This window comes from Leuresthes tenuis, unplaced genomic scaffold (assembly GCF_036924035.1).
Source record: "Leuresthes tenuis unplaced genomic scaffold, fLeuTen1.0.hap1 SCAF_19, whole genome shotgun sequence".
NCBI lineage: Eukaryota > Metazoa > Chordata > Actinopteri > Atheriniformes > Atherinopsidae > Leuresthes > Leuresthes tenuis.
In genome coordinates this window covers 11114882-11135360 of record NW_027325373.1, presented here as the reverse complement: position 1 = coordinate 11135360, position 20479 = coordinate 11114882, and the positions used below count along the sequence as shown (strand labels likewise).

Sequence of the window (20479 nt, the reverse complement as noted above, 5' to 3'; positions counted from 1 at the left end):
TTTGCTTCAGATATCTAATCATTTTAAATTGTTATGGCAAATTCTTACCTTCGGAGTCAAAAGTATTTATCAGGGTTATGTGATCTGCTCCACGGTGTTAATATGTTTATTCTCCAAATACAGTAAGTAACAATGCAATAACATAGCAGTTTACATAAGCAAACATAGTTCATTACTCATATTTGTATTCGATTAAGTTTAATGAGGGTTAATCAATCTAGAAGTTAAAAATAACCCACTTAAAAATGCTGAGTAATAATAACATGTGATGTACTACTGCTGCAGGAAAATCCACAAACATGAAAGAAGGTCAAGTGAAAGGTTATGATGTATTGTAACTGGGACACTTTTAACCTTGTATTAACACTGTTAATCTTGTATCAGAGCACAGTGCTGACTCGTTATGACACAGTGGCAGTTACTCTTAGGACTGCTGTTTTTTTAATTCTTAAATAGTCGGAAATTGCTATTTTTTGTCAGTATACATTCGCCTACGAACAAATAAAACAGATATACTACTAAATGTTTTGTTTAAATTTGACAATCATAAATTGTACTTCATATTAAATTGTAATTTGTAACAGTACGTGTAGATGGTTCCGCTGCCAGGTTTCTAAAATATTGACAGTACAGATATATTTTCAAAATGTGTGAGATGTTATAAGTTTGTGAAAATCTTAAGAATTGAAAGAATGAGCATATTACTGAATAGTTACACTGAATACCCCCCTGAGGTCAAAAGAGTCCATAGCTCCTCTCTTTTTCTGGAAATAAACATCCCTGAAAGAGACACATAACACCCAAAAGAGATATAGCTAAAGAAAGGCTAGCTAAAAAAAAAAAAAAGATTAAAAAAATAGCAGGAAGGAGATGTGAAAAGACCAAAATGTGACATGAAATAATAAGATATTTGACTACCTGTGTGGCAGGTCAGAACAGTAATCCAACAATTGGAAGATTGGCTTGATCTCTAGTTTCAACAGTCCACATACTGCAGAGTCCTAACCACATTACCCTGATGTGCACTTATCCTCACTTCTAAGATGCTTTGGATAAAAGCTTTAAAGCTCATCTTAATGAGTAAATGTAATAAACCAATATGCATTTAGCTCAAAAGGCAAAGAATTTCTACCAAGTGGATATCCAAATGGACAGTAACTAAAATGAGACAAAAAGATGACACAACCTAAATTAGAGTCTAAAAACTAAAAGGTGTCACAAAATATTCTTAAAGAGACATAGAATATCTAAAAAGACATACAATTTGATTGAAATACTCAAAAAGTTCCAAAGATTAAATCCCAGATTCAGCAGAGAGGCAAAGCAAGCAAAGTTGGGTCCCAAAACGATCATGAAAGCTGTAAAATGCTTTTTAAAATTCTGTCCAAAATGGCAAGGAAAACAACCACTGCGCCATGTAGTTCAGGTTCAGAGCGAGTCTTTTTGAGAACGCGTGTATGTTTGTAAGTGTGTAGCATGAACGAGCTAAGAGACGTGACCTGAACGCCACATATGACCTCATAAGCGAGGGAGGAGGGTGGGTTTCATCTCCGCCTATAACTACAATACCCATAATTCCGTCCGTGCGTCAACAGCACCAGCTAGGATGTTGCGATATCGCTGGCAGCCAAAGATTGCTGTGGTTGCAGAGATTACACAGCTGGGTTGAAGCCTCGGTCTAATGTTTTTGGTGGATGTCAGATTCCGTGGTGGCATATTTGCAGCTACAGTTGCAGCAGACAGAGACTTGAATATCCTGCCGACTCGAAGCCTGTTTGGGCTGCATCGCGCTAAAACGTTAGCTAACTAAAATCATAGTTTTATTGTAAATGTAAGCAATTAAATAGCCACACGGACTGCTAGCTATGGGGCAACAAACGGTCGGGCCACTTTACTGAGGATGGAAAGACAATTTCAGGTAACACTTACTCTCAAGTTATACATCGGGTGTATCGCACGAGAAGACATCATCTTCAGAGGATAACCTGGATAACCTTACACGAAATGTCATAGCGCGTAAGTAGCTAGCACTGAGCTAGCTTGATAATGGCTGGAAGAGATGGAGATGGACCTGTTTTTTTATTTTTTCATTTTTCATCAGCAGCCGCAACCGACCACGAACAGCTGGATGGCTAGTTAATGATATACTTTCTCCGGAGATGCTTTAACCTCCTGGCTGGTGTAATTCACTTACATAACCGCTCTAGCCATCACCAACTGGCTTGTGTTGGCAAGCAAATGGAGATATTTTCCACCAAAACCAGGGTTATCTCAACATCCCCATAAGTGACTGAGGCACCACCGCACCAAATAGACTCAAACCCGATAGGTGCACAATCGGAGCTGCATTGTATATCATCGCAATAAGCCACCACGCAGGAAACGGCAGCTCATCACTGTGTGAGAGACTGAAGGCGGATTTTTTTTTTCCTCCTGTCATTTCGACAGTATGAGGAAGTTCTTTGATTCTCGTCGGGAGTTGGTCAGCTCCGGGCCTGGTTCTGGAGGAGGGGGTGGCAGCTCTGGATCCAGTCATGCAGGAGGGAATTTCATTGGACGAGCATTCACCGTCGGGCGGCACCAAGTCACTGTTGAGGAGGTAGTTGCCGAAGGTGAGAAGGGGATGCACGCAGATGATGATGATGCTGTTTGTTTGTCTGTCCGTCCGTCTGTCTTCTCTTTTCATGCGTGCTGTTGAAGCGGTGGTGCGATGTGTGCCCCGCAGGCTCGAGCCAGTCACATTAACGGCCCAGAAATGCAACCCTGTGCCATCCCCCGGTGGTATTTTGGAGATCTAAACATGGATGCTAAACAGAGGCCTACCACTTTCTTTCAACTCAGCGCTAACAAACAAACCCGATTTTCTGTGCTGCCATTGTGGCTCAGAAATGTGATTCAAGGAGATTGGGACTTCCTGGCGCCAGGCAGCTGCTTTATCCCTTTTTTAAATGAATGTTTACAACAAGCAGTGGTTGGCAAATTGCAACACTCACACTTGAGGACAGAATTATGCAGGAGCAGGGGCCAGATTGAGACTCAGGAGGTGAAGGCCGTACTTGACCAAAACAACATGCTTTTGAAATGATTTTAATTTCAGAAATGCAACGCGGTTAATGCAATATGTTATATGAACAAGAGAATATAGTCTTGCTATGAGATTGTCGATCTCAGACTTCCCTCACCTCAGAGAGCAGGACTGAACTCTAGATCGAGATCTGTCCATGGGTTTCTGAACCAATGGCAGAAGTAATTGCAGCATTTCTGCTCCTAATAAGTTGTCAGGCTGCAAGCTCGACAAAATTCAAAAACATTGCAGCCAGAAAGCACGTGTTTACTTAAAACGATGCGCCAGAAGCTTGTTTTCATTCTCACCCTGCACCAGTGTTCATAGCTGTACCTTCCAGTGCCACACGCCAAGTTGAAGCATGTGTGAGCGTCTGAAATGGATGGCAGAGTCACAGTTAGACTCGGCACAGTGAATTTGTGGTCTGAGCTATACCAGATGGTTAGGCCTCGATGTAGGCCTCTACGTAAACCCTGCAGCAGTGACATGACTAATAGATAACGCTATAAGGCAGCACCACGTGGTCCTGATCCTGTAAGGCTGCAAGGACGGACACTCCAACAGTTTTAGAAGTAATGAGGTGGATAACAACAACAACAACAACAAAAAGCTCCTCTGCTAAATTGCCCAAATTACGATGGCGTGTACAAGCTTGCAGGAGCAGTGCTGTTGTACATTTTTCACCAGCATCTCATTGTGAAAATGTCTTTTTTTGCATCTCAGAGTGTGGATTCCTGCCTGAATGTTAATTGTGAAGATTTTGTACCGTTGCTTCTGGTCTGGTCTTATCTGACTGACTTATCTCTTTTTCATTCCTTCAGGTGGTTTTGCAATCGTGTTCCTTGTGAAAACGAACCAGGGGGTGCGTTGTGCGCTGAAGAGGATGTATGTCAACAACGAGCACGATCTGCAGGTGTGCAAACGGGAGATTCAGATAATGGTGAGCTTCTGAGATTCAACATTTCTCTGCTCGTTCTCCCTCTGTGCTCTCGTGGTTTAGTATGTCGGGTGAAAACCACACATGAAGGCGGCTGCAAAACAAAAGTATTTTGGAAGAAAATGATATATGCAAGCTATCTCGTTTTGTCCAGACTCCAGAGTTCTATCAAAATGGAGCCTGCAGTAGGCTTGTTGACATTGTTGCACTCTGTGTTAATCAGATTCTGTGTGTACCACTTTTGTTTTTCAAGTTTTGTCTTGCATATGATGGTTTGTATCAGCATGAACTTAAGGTAGCGCTTGATAAAATGTCAGTATTTTGGTTTTCATTCTCTGTGCTGGTGAAATGTTTTAGTTCTGACGTTCTTATTGTCCCTCTTTGGGCTTCTGAGACATTTGCATTCGATACTGTCTGTTCGCGTTTGTACAATAACGCACATTTCTGCCTCAAATTTGTTGTAAACACGTGTCATATGTGACCATGGTGTAGAAATGAATACCATCTGGGAAAGTTTAGAAATGTCAGTCTGTAGAGGACTTTTCCGTCTTTGTGCGAAGGAACACGCAGGAAGGAAGGAAGCAATGGATGTTCAGATTACAAACAAGGCAGATTGTATCACTTGACAAACATTTAACAGAGCCATTTGCATTGTGGGCCTAGTTTTGCCCTTCTAACCTCAGACTCCTTTCATTTTCATGCGCTCTGTCTTGCTTCCCCTCTTCAACACACAGACTGTGCTTCACCTCAGCTGCAGTACTTGACATTTTTTTTCATTACCTAATAGATTCCTGATTTTTAGCTCGCTCTCCTTTGCAGCTCCCCCTGCAGGCCATGGCCTCGCACTGCATCTCAGAGTACTGATCAGACCAAATCATTGTGTTATGGCAGCACAATTGTTGGGCCTTTTTGCTGCAGCAGCAGAATATGAAAAATATTACTTCTTGTTTCACCTTTTCTGCCTATTCAAAATGATATTGTCATTTGTTATCGTAAATGGAAAATCTAGTTAAAATGAAAGACTTGAATCTGCCAGTCAGTCTCCTCACAAGTCAGGATGTGGGTGGAATGCAACAGTTTATTTAAGCTGTCCTGTTTGGCACATGCTTTGGGAATAGCGGTGTGTTGATGATTGTGTATGTGTGTGTGTGTGTTCCTGCAGAAAGACCTTGTCGGTCACAAGAACATTGTTGGTTATCTGGACTCAAGTATCACAGCTATGGGATCAAGGGATGTATGGGAAGTTCTCATACTAATGGACTACTGCAAGGGTGAGTGCTGCAAATGAAGGAGGATGTGGCTTCAAACCACGTGCTTTTAAATAATGAAAAATAAAAACTGAGCTCGGGAAGCTTACACTTTTTGAATACATCTGTATTTCAGTGTGGCTGTGCTGTTTCTACATAATAAGTCTGCACAATTTAAAAAAAATCCCACAAAGAACACAAGTACCAATCCAACACATCTGAAGTTAATTACCTTGCTGTTAGTAATGATAATTGAATGTTATTTTCTAGGAGGTCAGGTTGTCAATTTGATGAACCAGAGGCTGCAGACTGGCTTCACGGAATCTGAGGTGCTGCAGATCTTCTGTGACACCTGTGATGCTGTATTCCGCTTGCACCAGCGCAAGACACCCATCATCCACAGAGACCTTAAGGTGACTTATTTGGGCCTCTTCTTAAACCGCATCGACCTGCTTTTCCTTCATTTTCTTGGTGGTTCCCTCACAAATTTGAGCCTTTCTCTTTCAGCGTGCAAGGCTGTGAAATCAAGTCTCATTTGCAGCGATTATCAGATGTTTTCTGCCTCAGCTTTTTAAACTTTTTTGTGTGAGTAGCCTTTAACGCAGCAGAGCCTACAGTAAATCATCTTTTGAAGAATCCTGATTAGTATGTGAGTGTGGGAGGAAGCTGTGTTTTAATAATGCATTGGTCTGATAGGAGAGGAGAGTAGAATGTAACTTGTTTCAGTGCTCGAAACACCTTCACTTTCTGCGGAGTGAACAGTGCAGCTGCATCGATTTGAAGTCACAGTTTCTCGGTAGTTTTAATCCACTTAAATCTACATGTCATAATGTCGAGGTAGCTGCATTGCACTCCGAATTGGTCCTCAAACAAAGCGTGTAAGAGTCCTCTCTTGTGTGTCTGCAGGTGGAAAACATCCTGTTGCACGACAAGGGTCATTATGTGCTGTGTGACTTTGGCAGCGCCACAAACAAGTTCCAGAGCCCCCAGACTGAAGGAGTGGCCGTCGTGGAGGAAGAGATCAAAAAGTTTGTCTCTCTTCCTCTGCAACTTTCATTCATTAGCACTTTTAGCACAGTAGCACTCTTTTTTTTCAGCACCGCAGTAAAAACATGCCGCTGTCTTTGTATTTTATGTCGTCCTTTTACCGTCTTCATTCAGGTACACCACTTTATCATATCGTGCCCCAGAAATGGTGAACTTGTACAACAACAAGATTATCACCACAAAGGCTGATATCTGGGTGAGTGAATGAAACAGACTGATAAGCGTGCTTTTAAAGTGCACATAGAACACGATCACAGTGTAAACATTGCAGCTCCTCTATAGGAGACAATCATATGCTAAATCAATCATTTGTTAAATAGCTGGGACGTTAATGCACAGTATTGTAGTCGTACTTCAGCTTCACGTGGGGAAAGGTGTTTCCTGTGACTCTTAATCTTCTCTTCTCCTCTGTGAATGGGTGTGCATGTGGTTGTCCTCTCCAGGCGCTGGGCTGTTTGCTGTACAAGTTGTGCTTCTTCACTCTCCCCTTTGGTGAAAGCCAGGTTGCCATCTGTGATGGCAGTTTCACCATTCCAGACAATTCCCGTTACTCTTACGATCTCCACTGCCTAATTCGTTAGTACCTGTTGAATATTAAATAATGTTCTCAGCAACGTCAAATTCACTTCTGCCGGTTAAGTTTCATCTCTATTTTCTTTTAGATTTTCACACCTTCTCTCGATGACTGTTTTTTAGGATATATGTTGGAGCCAGACCCAGACAAAAGACCAGATATCTACCAGGTGTCCTACTTTGCTTTTAAACTAGCTCAGCGGACCTGTCCTGTTCAGAATGTGAAGGTCAGTGTCTCTTAACTTCATGGGTATGTAAAATATTTAGCTTTGCTTGACTTTCTCTTATCAGGAATTGATTTTCCTCTTGCAATCTGCTAAAGCTTTTCTGCTCAGTTGTAACAGTGTGGGAGGAAAATCTGCTCTGGTTTATGGGTGCATACAGTAGAAAATCCTTATAACCATGGTGATATTCTATTAGAAGGCTGACGGTGATAATATTTCTTTCTTTAATCGATTGTTTCATCCTTTAGATATTCTTCTCAGTTTTGTTTTTTTTTTTGGTTAAAATTGCTTTTTTCCCTCCTAAACTAGAATTCTCCCATTCCATCTAAACTTCCTGAGCCAATCAAAGCGAGTGAGGCTGCTGCAGCAAAGAAGAGCCAGACTAAGTCCAGGCAAGCACGACCTGCTTACTTGTAATACTGTTAAAGCTGTAGCAACACAACATTTTTCGGAAGTAATTGGTTTCAGTCTGTATTCTGATACTCATTAAATCATGTTAACGCTGTGATTAACAACAAGGACAACCCACCCCCACCCCTTTGTTGTCAGACTGACAGATCCAATTCCCACCACCGAAACCTCCATCACCCCGCGCCAGAGGCCTAAAGCGGTGCACACCCAGCCTGCTGCTGGCATCTTACCCATCCAGCCGGCTGCTCTCACTCCTCGCAAGAGGGCTAATCTCCCTGTTGGTGCAGCTCAGACTGTGGGTATGTACAACACTCTGTCATTATTCTTCGTTTTCTGTCTCGGGAAACCAGCTTTTAGAGAAATGTAAGAATGCAAATGCTTTCAAGCCTTGGTGAGCACAATGAGTGCAGGAATAGATCAAGTATGCAGGCTGAGATACATGCAGATTGAAGCAATCTAACCGCCGACCAAAAAGGATTCTGAAATGATTTTCTCCAGTTCTCCCTGTCAATTTTTGTGCCGGCTGTAAATCACATAGAAGGATTAGTATTAAGCAGATTATATCATTATTTTATAACCATTTTAATGACAACCTGCTTACTGTAAATGCAAAGCAATCTATTTATGTGGCTTCGTGTAAAAACTGTTAAGTATCTTGCAAGTGTTAAGACTGCATCAATGTGTAGCCTCTGCTCTGTTTAACATCCTGCAGGAGTCAGCTTAGACCTCTTCCAACCAGCTGCAGCCCTCCAGTCACAGAAGGCACAGACGTCAGCTCAGCCGCTCATCCAGACACAAAACAATATAAGTCAGGCTGCCGCTCCAGTAAAGCAGGTGCAGTCTTTGTAATTCCAATGATTTAATTACAAGTTTCTGGAAAACCTATATCATAATTACATTTTTTTTTGAGTGGGGATAAAAGGTATTTGGATTCTGGGAATCCACTATCCCTTCACAAAAATCTAAACCATATTTTGTATTGATTAGTGATAGCATTTAAGAGATCCAACAGTGTTTGTCTAAGTCCTACTTAAAAAGATTTTTGTCCACTACTTTGTTCATATGTAAAAGTACCGTGAAACTGTGACTTTCTTTGAGAGACAACAGAGTCTGCAACATATATTTGTGTAATAGGCTGTGCAGCCAGCTGCAGCTGCTGGAGCAGAGATGGCACCATCAGCAGCACCACTAATGGCCAAAGCTGAAGCTCCACCACAAGCACAGCCAACAGCACAGCAACAGACTGCACATCCCTCCGTGGTCGGCTCTGCTTCCCAGCAGGCGGCGCAGACTCCATCCAGTCCTGCCCCACCTCAACGCCCAGCGCGTCGCAAGCAGACTAACCAGACTCAGCAGCCGGAGGCTCAGCCTTCGCCCAGCAAACAGACATCCAGTCAGCCGTCAGTTGCTCAGCAGCAGCAGCAGATAATTCAACCATCAGCTGCCCAGGCTCAGCCTTCCTCCACTGACATCAGTCAAAAGACAGCTGAGATAGTAAGGGGCCTCCTGCTTCAAACAGGGCCTGATTTTAATGAACACTATGTTTGGTCTAGAATGAATACCGTCTTTATCCATCCGTCTATCGCAGAATTTTTCTTCATTGACTAAAGATGTTAAAATGTTAAATGCTTTTTTATTTGCTCTTTTCTCAGTCTTTCTCTGACATATTATATGAAATGTATGCTAAAGTTTGCCCATTCCGCTTCCTGCTAATTCCATGCGTCTTTTGATCAGACTCCCCCTGCAACTCCAAAGACGACTGAGGAACGAGGTCACCAGCGCGCAGCGAGTGACGCAGCGAGTGCTGCTGCTGCAGTTCCGGTCAGTGACTCCCCACAGCAGCCGCCAGGAGCTAATGGAGACGCTACAGTCTGTCAGTAAGTGACACTTGACTGGAAGTAAGGAGTTGTTACAGCACTTTTCCTGATTGTTTAACTCTGACGTGTATATTTCTTTTTACTTGTAGATCGCTTACATCTCAGCCAGGCACCATCCAACCCATTCAGCTCAGTCTTAGTGATGAAGCACAAGACCAGAGCAAAGGTGCATCCTCGGGTGGCGCCACAGACACCCCCACTCAGCCAGCATGGAACCCATTTGACGATGACAACTTTTCCAACCTCACGGCTGCGGAGTTCAAACCTGACGACAAAAAGGCTAATGGTAACATTTGATTGAATTTTTAAACGAGTGTTTACCATTCATTGCAGTGTGTTTTCATGTGAGGTTAAAGAAAAAAAGGGTATTTTCTTTTCACCAGACCTACTGTCGGATACCGACGCAATATCCTCCGAAGAGCTCATACCAGGTCTACAGGCATCAACTGTGGAAAATACGCTCCAAGAAACTAGTATGTTACATTTTTACCTTACAAACCAGTCGTTCATCTTTTCACCACAATGCAGTGATTCTGCGGTAAGAACTGGGAGGCCAGAGCTTCAGCACAGTTTTAGATGGAGAGAACTACAGCAAATTACACTTTTATCTATCAACAGGACATTATGCTTATCATCATACATAGGCAGCCATCTTAAAACTGCCCTCTCAGATTACATGTAACCAGCAAAATTGTCCGCCAGTGTTGTATGTGAATTTTGTTTCTATAGGATGTTTTGAAATAATTTAAGCTGTCATTAAAGCACCTAAAATCTGGAAACAATTGAGTTAATCAGTCACTTTCAGCTTGAGACCTGTCGTGATGCCACATGATGCATTGTAGTATGTGAGACTGTATGAGTTGAATGGAATTTTCAAACCGGTGAAGTAAACCTCTTAATACGCCTGATCCATTAATCTGATGGCTTTAATTAGCTTTGGAAAGCCAGGGCTGCCATTGTGCATCACGTAATTATGTATGGGCTTTGTCCACATAGAACGCTGCACACGCAGACTGGCCACTGGTTTTATATTCGCTCGCTTCTCAAAGCAGGTCCATTTAAGTGTTTATTTGCTCATATAAATTAGAAAGTCTCAAGGTTCATTATATCCAATGAACCAAAGAACAAGCTATAGCTGATATGAATGGAAAACTGATTAAAGAAGCTGACTAACTGCAAAACCTTTGATGTAAAGCATGTAGTCTGCTCTACTGACAAATGAAGACAGAATAAAACAAACTGCATAGCTCTCAGGCTGGCTATCTGCTTGGCAATTCCAGCCGCACTATTCAGAAAGAGTGAATTAATCTAAAAACACTGTAATGAAATGATTTGTGGCCAGAACCCTAACAGCCCAGCTGTAGCCATTTTAGTTTGAACGATTTATTGGAAACGCAGTCTTCCACCTTGCATTTTCAGCCTGATTTAAAAAAATAAACAAATCAATTTTAAAGAACATTTTGTGTTGATTAGAAATAGTTCCTCAGTTTCTGCTGCTTCTGCTTTCTAGTTGAAAGACCATCTGCTATTCTGGAATCGGGAGCTTCACTGTTGGTTGTCCCAGATCCTTTCCATACCCTCGAACTGTCAGATGCTCCAGGTAAATACAGGTTAAAACAGCATATATATCTTTTTTGATGGATACGGTGCACACCTTTGTATGAGCTTTTTCTTTACTGTGGTAAGAAAAATTGAAAGCAACTTCATGAACATATGAAAAATGAGCTTCGTTATCTAAACATGACGGCATACCAGTCAGGAAAAGCTTCATTTTTTTTGTCTAATGAATACCGACACGAATGAATAATTATTCAAAAGCACATGATCTAAACATTAAGAACATGGTCAGCAGCCAGTCTCAATTGATGCTTACATTCACGTTAGACTGCTGGTGTGGGAGGTTCTTTATTTTAAACACCTGCTACATTTTCAGCTCTGCGTGAAAACGCGTGGCTATAAACACTTTTCCTACAGTTGAAACTGCTTTTATACTTAACTCACACACATCTCCTTTCCGTTTCTCTCATTCTTCCCTGGCCTTCAGAGAAGCTGATCGAAGGACTCAAATCTCCCGACATATCCTCACTTATGCTTCCCGACCTGCTGTCACTGTCTGATCCTTTTGGTGGGTCTGTGGAAGAGTCTGCAAAAGGTACGATGCGTACATATGTTTAGGTTTTTCTGTTTCGGTACAATAACCAACAAAGAGAGTTCAAATTAAATGAAAGATATAAGTAGATAATCTTTAATGCTTCTTCTCTGTGTATGCAAATAGAAACTCCTATGGTATACGGAGCAGACCTTCTTATCAGTGGGTGGAGTGAAAGCTGATAAATCAATAGTTTTATATTAACAGCGAGTCAAATGAGCCGTGTGAAATGAACGGCAGTGAACCCACAGATATTATCGTCAGCCCTCCAGTATTTACAAACGGAGTTGTTTTCTTACCATTTCAGTTAAAAGTATTGTTTGCAGTTGGCTTCTGCTGCCCCCTTGTGGTCAAATAGGATTTCACTACTTGTTAACGCATTCAAACAAAATAACAGGTTATTTGCCTGTCTTCACCAATGGAGCACTTGAAAGTGTATGTAATGTAATACTGAAAATAAAGATGTTTTGGTTTTCAGAACTAAAAAGATCTGGTTATGTTAATGAGCAGAAACTGACAGTTTGGCTTCTCCTGACCTGTCCCAGACCCTCTCACCGCAGACGACTCCCTCCTGGGCTGCTCTCTGATCTCTGGTCCTCCTGCCTCGGTGGCAGTGAGCAGTGCCACCTCCTCTGCTCCCACGTCTGCCGCCTCTGCTTTGGATGATTTCAGTATTTTGTCTGGAGACTCTGTGCTGCCTAAAGGAGGTAAGTTGAAAGAGGCTTACAAAAATAGCCTGAGGTGTGAAACACAGTGTCAGGGCTGAATTTAGCGCAACCTGATGGAGAACCTATTTCTTTGACCAACCTGGTCTTTGATAGAATATATTTTCCTCAAAAGGAAGAAAAACTCTACAGAAATACTAGAAAACCTCCTTTTCTGCCTCAGCTATGGCAGCAACTGATTTTCACTCTGTTCATGTTCAGACTACAAGGTTTTCAGCTCTGTCAGGTTGTCCCATTGTTCACACCACATGACTTGTCTCTTGTGTTCAGAACTTTTAAAGTCATGACCGATGTCTATAGACAGGCCTTATTTTCTGCTTCAGTCTGTTTTGCTCACCTGGGTGTTAAAGAGAAAGTGGGAGTTTTCTCCCACAGCTTCTCTCTTGATTCTGTTAGAATATCACACAGAATTCACCTCAGGGAAGCATGGTTGCTCTCACCAACATTGAACCAAATTCTACTGAATTTCCTGAGCTGGCCTTAGTTTCTTCACCGTGCATCTCTTTATATTGTCTCGGGCAACATTTTACCCGTGATCCAACGCTGACTTTCTGCTTTCTGCAAAGCTTTGAAGGGCTATCATGATAACACAGTGGCTGACAACATTCTTACAAAAGAATACAAGTGTAGCATCGCTAATGAAACCAAATAATTAATAACAATAATAATAATGAAAACAGGACAATACCGATAAGACCACAGCAATTTACTAACTTGTTCTGGTGCTGTTAACTGTGTCACAGTGGATGTTATGTGGCCTGGATTCATTCTCGTCCTCCATTATGACAGGAATTGACATCTTTATTCATTGTTGTTCCCTTGAAACAATGAGCAAGCAGTTTTCCTTGGGGGGCCATTGGTGAGGATACACAAGGTCATCCTACAGAGTTTGATCGTCAGATTAACTCACCCCCTTTTTTTTAAATCTGTCCATCAGGCAGCTCTGATTGTACTCCAGGGAAAACAGGATCACACTGCAGATTAAACCGAAGTGCAAAATCCCTGTCAAGTTTAGATTAACCCTGTTTAGACAATAAATAATTGTGTGTTGAGTTACATGTTTCAACCACTAGGTGGCATCAGAGGTATTTCCACCACAGTTATAACATTCAAATTCATCTTCATGGACTGCTGTTTGTCTAGTCCTTTTCAAGTCGGATTTACTGTCAGGTTTTGTCTGTTTATTTAAAAATTATTTATTTAGATATCCAAGTGCCCCTGTTAACTGGAATAATCTGTTAAACAGCTTTGTGAGGCTGTAGTTCAGTTTTTGGTCCTTCTTTAAGTAACAAAACAATATGACTGCTGTTGATGCACCAAATCACTGCTTGAATATGCGAACCAGCTGCATCCAAATAATTACCACTGGTCTCTCTTTATAATATCTTATGAAACAGACTTTGTACGACCAAAAAGCAGCAGATGTGCTTGTGTACGAATTGCTGGTTTATGAGCATTTTTATCATCTTGAGTAAGGAAAAAGCACAGCTTTTATTATCGCCTGCATTTTATGTGAAGAAGCATTAACCGAAGAATGCTTCGATGAAACTTATCATGCTTCTCATTGCCCACAGCTTTCCTGTATTTCTGATTGTGTGTTTTGAAGTGTTTTTGGTGATATTTTCCCATCAGCAGCCGACCTTTATTCCATTTTTCTGCAGACTCGTCTCTCCTGATTTCAGACTTTGAGCCCCAACAGGCCAGTGCTGAGGAAGCCACAGAGGATGAGTTTGATCCTATTCCCGTCACGGGCAGAAAGAATTCCCAAGGTAGGTCTTCAAAGTCTCTTTTAGGCAGCATGGGCAAAGACACATCCAAGAATTGATTGGGTTTTGGGGGGGGGCTTCTCTATCTCAATTTGTTGGAATTAAACCTAGTGAAATGATCGGCTACCTGTCCTGTTTTCATATTGTCAGAGTTTGAGTCGAGTATGTTTGAAAACCTGTAGCAGTAAATGGGTAAATTCTTTCTTTCTTTCTTGACCTCTTCCTCCCTCTTTGACTGCTTTGTTTGCTTGTTGTGACTCCCGCTCCTCTGCTTCTCCTCCCCTGTGTTTGCCTGTACTCGTCTGGTCCCCTGCCTTCCCCTTCTCTCTCCGGCCAGTTTCAGGAGGCCACTCGCGCAGTAACAGTGGTGGCTCTGAATCCAGCCTCCCCAACTTGGCTCGCTCCCTGCTGCTGGTGGACCAGCTCATCGACCTGTAGGCGGCCCACCCCCTCATAGAAGCTGTAACACTGGATTATAGTCTGGCATAGCATAGCAACAATCAACACTGTTGTCATAGCTAGCTCCCTGCACCCCCTGGCTGTCATCTTCATTATAGTTCCAACTGTAGAAACATCCTTCACCTGTCAGCGCTTCTTCATTCCTGCTTTCTACTTCATCGATTCCCATTATCTGCCTTCTCTTCACCTCTCTTCTCTCATCCTCACGCTTGGGTTTTTACTGTTTGTTGCCGTCTACATCCATCACATTTTGTCATTTGGAAACGAGTGGCCGAAACACCTTCAACATTCTATCTGAAAATGCATCTTTTCTGTCAATCAGGATAAAATCTATCTATCCAGTTTGTTTGAATAATACTGCAGTATGTCTAATAGAAAACATTAGAAGATCATTGTTGTAATGTATAATAGGCATAGTTCTAAGTGGTTGTAGTTATCGTGCACAAGTGAATTTGTTGTCGTTTGCCTTTTTAAATTCTCCTCCCTCAATTTATTTGCACATTTTAAAGACAAAAAAACCGTAAAGGTTAAATGACCATTTCTTCAGATGAGGTTCATTTCTATAAACAAAGCCAAACTTCGTTGAAACTTAACTCATGTAGCCTGCGCAGATGCATAAATGTTAGCTCTGTGTGAGCTGTTAAAGCTGCTATAGATTTGACTGAAAAAAACAAACAAAAAACATCGAGTTGAGTCACAATTCTGGAAACGGAATAGCCATAACCACTGAATGCTGAAGTGCCAGAAAGTAATCTGATAAGCAAACTGGTGGATTTCTGAAAGCGTGTATTTGCTAAACGGCAAACAAACTCACAGATGACATCCAGCTATCAAGTATGAACAAGGTGGGCTTCTAAAGCAACAACATCTGCTGTTACTTTGAGCTTAATTTCTTTTACTGATCACACTAAAGGCAAACGAAAGGTTGCGCTGGAGTTTAACAAGAATTCAGGGTGATTTAAATGTATTGACAACCGCGTGCCATTATCAACAGAAATGCATGATATCATGAACGTAATTTGATAAATCAACAGTAATAGGAAATAGAAGAAACAGTACAGAGTAGCAATTTTATATACACAAACATATATATATATATATATATATATATATATATATATATATATATATATATATATATATATATATATATATATATATATATATATATATATATATATATATATGTGATAGAACACTCATTCTAGCTAACAGAAAAGTCATTTTATGAATAACTGTCACTTTGCTTTCACATGAACACATTCCTTCCGCATTGTTTGATTCCTCCAACATTCCTGTCATCCATTAACTGCTAATTTATGTAAATAGATATCTGCAACTATCCCTGCAGCCTCCTATCCAGACCGTATATACGAAGTCATTGTCATAAAGCTTTACTTGTGGATGAGATGACATATTGCTTTACTTGTGAATCTAAATATATATACACACACATATATATATATATATATAAATATATATATGTATATCTATATGTGTGTATATATAAAACATTGTTTTCCTGTTAATACATGTTAATATGAATAGAGTGTTAGAGAATGAATGTAAGAAATAAATATTAGTCTATAATAAAATCTATGATTCTTAACATCATAATCATTCAATACTATTGAAAAATATATAAATATTTCATTCCTCTGTGTGGAATTGTGTGCTAAGAGTATTTTTTTTTGTTTGTTTCTTGATTATAACTATTGAATAACTGTCAGTACATTAAGATGTATAGATGATAAACCTAGTTTCTGTCCAACCTGGAAGATGAGGCTTTGGTACCATGTCTTACTCCAACTTTGTGAGGGGAAAGAGGAAAAACGGGAGCCCATGTTATATATGTTTACATCAACTGGTGAAGGATTATATTTTCAAAAACAGTCTTATGAAAAGTGGGAGTTTAATTGTTACAATTTTAGTCCCGTTTCATCTAAACGTGTGCTTTTTATGGCTTTCGTTAGCCAGTTTTAGTGGTCACAGGATTCATATCAAAAAGCATGGCAGTGTTGTTGAATGTTCTGTTCACCTGTGTTGGTATACAGTGTTACGATAAGTATGTGTGTGAAGTCCAGATTGTTGGATGTGTTTTCCAGTAGCCTTCTTTTGTTGTTGTTTGCTGCGAATATAGCTACAGTCAGGTTGTCATTAAAATCTCCTCTGAAAGCACAGCTTACCTGAATTCTCTCAGGTAGTCGGAGCTGCATCGCTCTCTCCAGAGAGCTGGATGCGTTCAGCACTGACTTACTGCTCCCCTGTCTCATTGTCCTATAGACGTCTGCGTTTGGTATTACACTTTACTGAATTGTCCGATATTTATTGTGTGAGGGGCTCTGTGAAGAGTGTGATGGAACGGCCCCGTTGTCGTAGCAGTGGTTTGGTTATCACGCAGCATTACAACAGAAAAACGATCAACTCCAGTCAGCAATACACTGTAGATGTTTCTGTAGGCTCAAACAAAGATATTTTGCCTCCTGTGCATGATTACAATGGGATGGCTTCCTTCACCTGCCATTTTATCGTGTTAGGAAAAGGACTTTGAAAAGTATTTTTGTGATACATACTGAAAATACAGCATAAGAAATTTTGGGAGATGTTGAAGTAATCTGGAGTTGCGCATTTATTTTGATGCTGATGGAATGCTGAGATCTAAATGGGTGTTGGTGAGCTACATTTCACCTACTCATGTGTCGAGTATAGAACCGTTCAGTTTGATTGGCTCGTGTCGAGGGTTGCAGAGCAAACTGAATCAATCAGATAAATCTGAAAGTCCAAGATGCACGAAAAAGAAAGTAGTGCACTTACTGATCTATTCAGATTCCGTCACGTATGTTAGTCACACACAAAATGACTTTCATGTCATTTCAGGATCACTTATCTGCCCCAGTATTGAGTGTATTTTTTAGTAAAACGGACACACCCTAAATTTTGAATTTGATGCACATTTTTGGTCCCAATAAAAACTGAGAGGAAGCCATTTTCAAAGCCTCTTTGCTATGTATTCCCTGCAGGTGCTGCATGTGCAATTAAAGGCTTATCCTGTTTATGATCCTTCCACTGAACAGCTCAGTCATTTGCAGTTACTGTTTGAACCTATGCAACTCCCAAGCTTTTTCCCTGTGACCGCCAGTGTGCTGTAATCAGTAAAGCTAAGCAAGATGATTACCTGACAGAAAAAAAACAGAAGCCCCTCATTCTCTCTGTTGTTTTTTGCCAAAAATTAAAGCTATAGATTATCTGATACTATCGAGTGTTTTGAGACGCCTCCTGTCATTATGGCCCAAACCTGCGTCAGAGCTGTGATATTGTGTGCTCCTTCTATTTTTGTGAGATAACTTAAGAATTATTAAGGGATGGCAAATAAAGTACAAATGTGAATGTCAACGTGTTGGGTATTAATTCTGAGTTTCTCCTCACGTAAAAAAAGTTTTAAACAGATTTTTCCTTTAAATAGTCTTTTGCCGTAAGAGGAAATGATGTGTTTCTTAGTCCAGTCCACATTTGAAACAACTTTTGTATGCACAGTCTGATCTATAATCTATCTAAGCTGTTTGTCATTGGCGATGAAAGGAAAGTTCTTCAATAGGTACTTGTGGTGAAAGAGTTATCTGCAAACCAAATGGAAAAATAAATTCTACACACACACGTACACACACTAATTTTGTCAATTCTTAACAGATCAATACATTTAACATCCCAGAGAGACTTTGTCTTGTAAATGTCATGTTTAGAAAGGGTTAACCACTGTTTTTGAAATGCTGTTAAGCAGTTTAGGAATGATATTTCTTAGTGTAAGATTGCAAAGAATTTCAGGATTCGAGCATCTAAAACAAGTGAAAGATGTGGGCAAAACCAGACAAATTTGTGTATGCAAGGAAAAGGCTGGGAAACTTTTCTGTGGTCGGGATCTTCAGGCCCTCCATCAACACTGCATTTTGCACACAGTTCGGCTGTGAAAGTGATTGTATGAGCTCAGAAACACTTGTGAAAACTGTTGTCAGACACAGTACGTAACTGCAGCCACAAATGCAAGTTAAAATGGTGCCATGAGAAGTGAAAATATATGGTGTATGAGCAGGGTCCAGAAACGCTGCCAACGTCTGTGGGCCAGAGCGCATTTTAAATGGACTGAGGTAAAATGGAAGGCTTTACCTAAATCCTGTGGTCTGAGGTATTTGAAATGTGAAATTCTTTGTGGAAACCATGTACGCAGAGTCCTCCGGGCTAAAGAAGAGAGGAACCATCTGGCTTGTTATCAGCGCACAGTTCAAAAGCCAGCATCTGATGGTATGGGGTGATTAGTGCACATGGCAGGTTTAACTTGCCCAGCTGTAAAAGCATCATTAATGCTGATAGATGAATAAGTAACATATGTAGAAATATTTGCTTATTTCAGTGAGACAAGGCCAAGCCTTATCCGCTGCGTGTTTATTCTTAAACTCTGAATGTCACACTGATGGTGGCATTCATCTTTTTACCATCTTATAGTGTCCCAACTTTTTGGAAACAAGCTTAGAAAAACCGTGGCGTAAATTTTGTTTATACTTCAGTTTAGTTTTTCACTATAGGTATTTACAGTAGACATCTTTACATGTGTGTCTGTGTCAGAAAAAATATTCTCAAAATAAGGCTCAGAGTCGCTGGATACGATTAACACAAAACATTTATTTCTTGCAAGAAAGAGACAAGTCTGCACAACCTGTCAGGAAGCTGGCTCAGAGTTGTCTGCCTAACAAAATGGTGCTATTGCCATTTATATTGTTTGTGCTTGCTGACCACATAATGTTATGGGAAAAGGCATTTCTCGCCATTCATTATTATGGGAAGAGACGTTCAATGTTATGGGAAAAGGCATTTCTCGCCATTTAATATTATGGGAAAGACTAGTACATGCAGTCAAAACACTTTTGCTTGATACATAGTATTATGAGAAGAGAAAAGTTGGGGAGGAAAACTCCCCCCATCACAGAACTCTTATTCTTGCAGCTTTTCTCATAGTATAACTATATAATTTTTCCAACAGTCTGAGAAATAATGTGGCAGAAAAGGTTAAAAGTGTTAAGATTTGCACCACTCTAATAAGAAACTGCTTGGATATTGGCGTAATTTGGCACAGGTAAGGCCAAACATCAGCTTGATCCACTTAATTTCGTCAATGAAAGATATCAGTTTCTCTTCAACGTCACTTGAGGTCGCAATATATTCTGTGTTTCTCTTTATCTGATCATCTCCCATCTCTTCCACACGCAGACCTGCAGAGGGAGCTCAGCAGTAATGAACATCGAGCCGTTCACACCGCAGCTCCGGTGCTCTTCACTGAAGACAAACAAATGCCAGGGATCCAGCAGAAGACCACAGCGTGTGTCTATGATAAACACATGTTGTCGTCAGATGACTGGGGCATCCACCACCACCCAGAACAAACTCCATGCACCAGCCTTCATTTCATACCAGTTAACAAAGAATCCCAGTGGCAGCCTCCAAACAGCCCAGCAACCTCTGATGTCTTCCAGCTGGCGCCCTTTAAAGCACCAGGAAAAGGAAGCGGGATGGCATTCAGGAGCGCCTCCTTCTCTCCGTCTCATAAACCCGCCGAGGCATCTGATGTTTTCCTCCAGGCACCATTTGGAAAGAGGCAGGAAACCAGCAGAGCTGCTCCTATTAACACTCATGTATTTAAGCCGTGTACACAGCAGATAGAAAACAGCAAACAGTGTCACCCGGTCAAAGTATCAACTCCTCCTACTTTGCAGTGTTTCAGTTTTCGAGCAGCTCCTCTTCACACAGAGACGCCTGTGCTCCAGCAGCCTGTGGCGGTGCACCGGGTCGTCTCCAGGATCGGTCAGCAGGCCGCTGTGGGCTCAGTGGCAGTAGGGCCTCTGCATTCCTGGACCATAGGAGGAAAATCTCTGGATGACCCGTTCACTGCTGCACCTTTTCAGCCAAGATGCTCTCAAGGGAAACCTTGATTATACAATCATCTTTTCTTTT

General features: G+C 41.1%; 1 protein-coding gene across 2 annotated transcripts; it reads left to right on the top strand.

Moving 5' to 3' along the window:
* Positions 1 to 1590: 1590 nt before the first annotated feature.
* LOC140276588 (AP2-associated protein kinase 1-like) lies at positions 1591 to 20479 on the top strand. Of its 2 annotated transcripts, none has more exons than XM_072371342.1 (20): positions 1591 to 2612; positions 3886 to 4004; positions 5164 to 5272; positions 5519 to 5661; positions 6155 to 6276; positions 6410 to 6491; positions 6739 to 6871; positions 6992 to 7095; positions 7402 to 7484; positions 7642 to 7802; positions 8216 to 8337; positions 8638 to 8997; positions 9238 to 9380; positions 9470 to 9666; positions 9764 to 9853; positions 10891 to 10980; positions 11425 to 11532; positions 12075 to 12236; positions 13916 to 14023; positions 19739 to 20479. In XM_072371342.1, the coding sequence occupies exons 1-20, from the start codon at positions 2450 to 2452 to the stop codon at positions 20455 to 20457; spliced, it is 3318 nt and encodes a 1105-aa protein (XP_072227443.1). In that variant the 5' UTR covers positions 1591 to 2449; the 3' UTR covers positions 20458 to 20479. The 2 variants fall into 2 exon arrangements, with proteins under 2 accessions (XP_072227443.1, XP_072227444.1); XM_072371343.1 differs by lacking the exon at positions 19739 to 20479 and adding an exon at positions 14358 to 15592.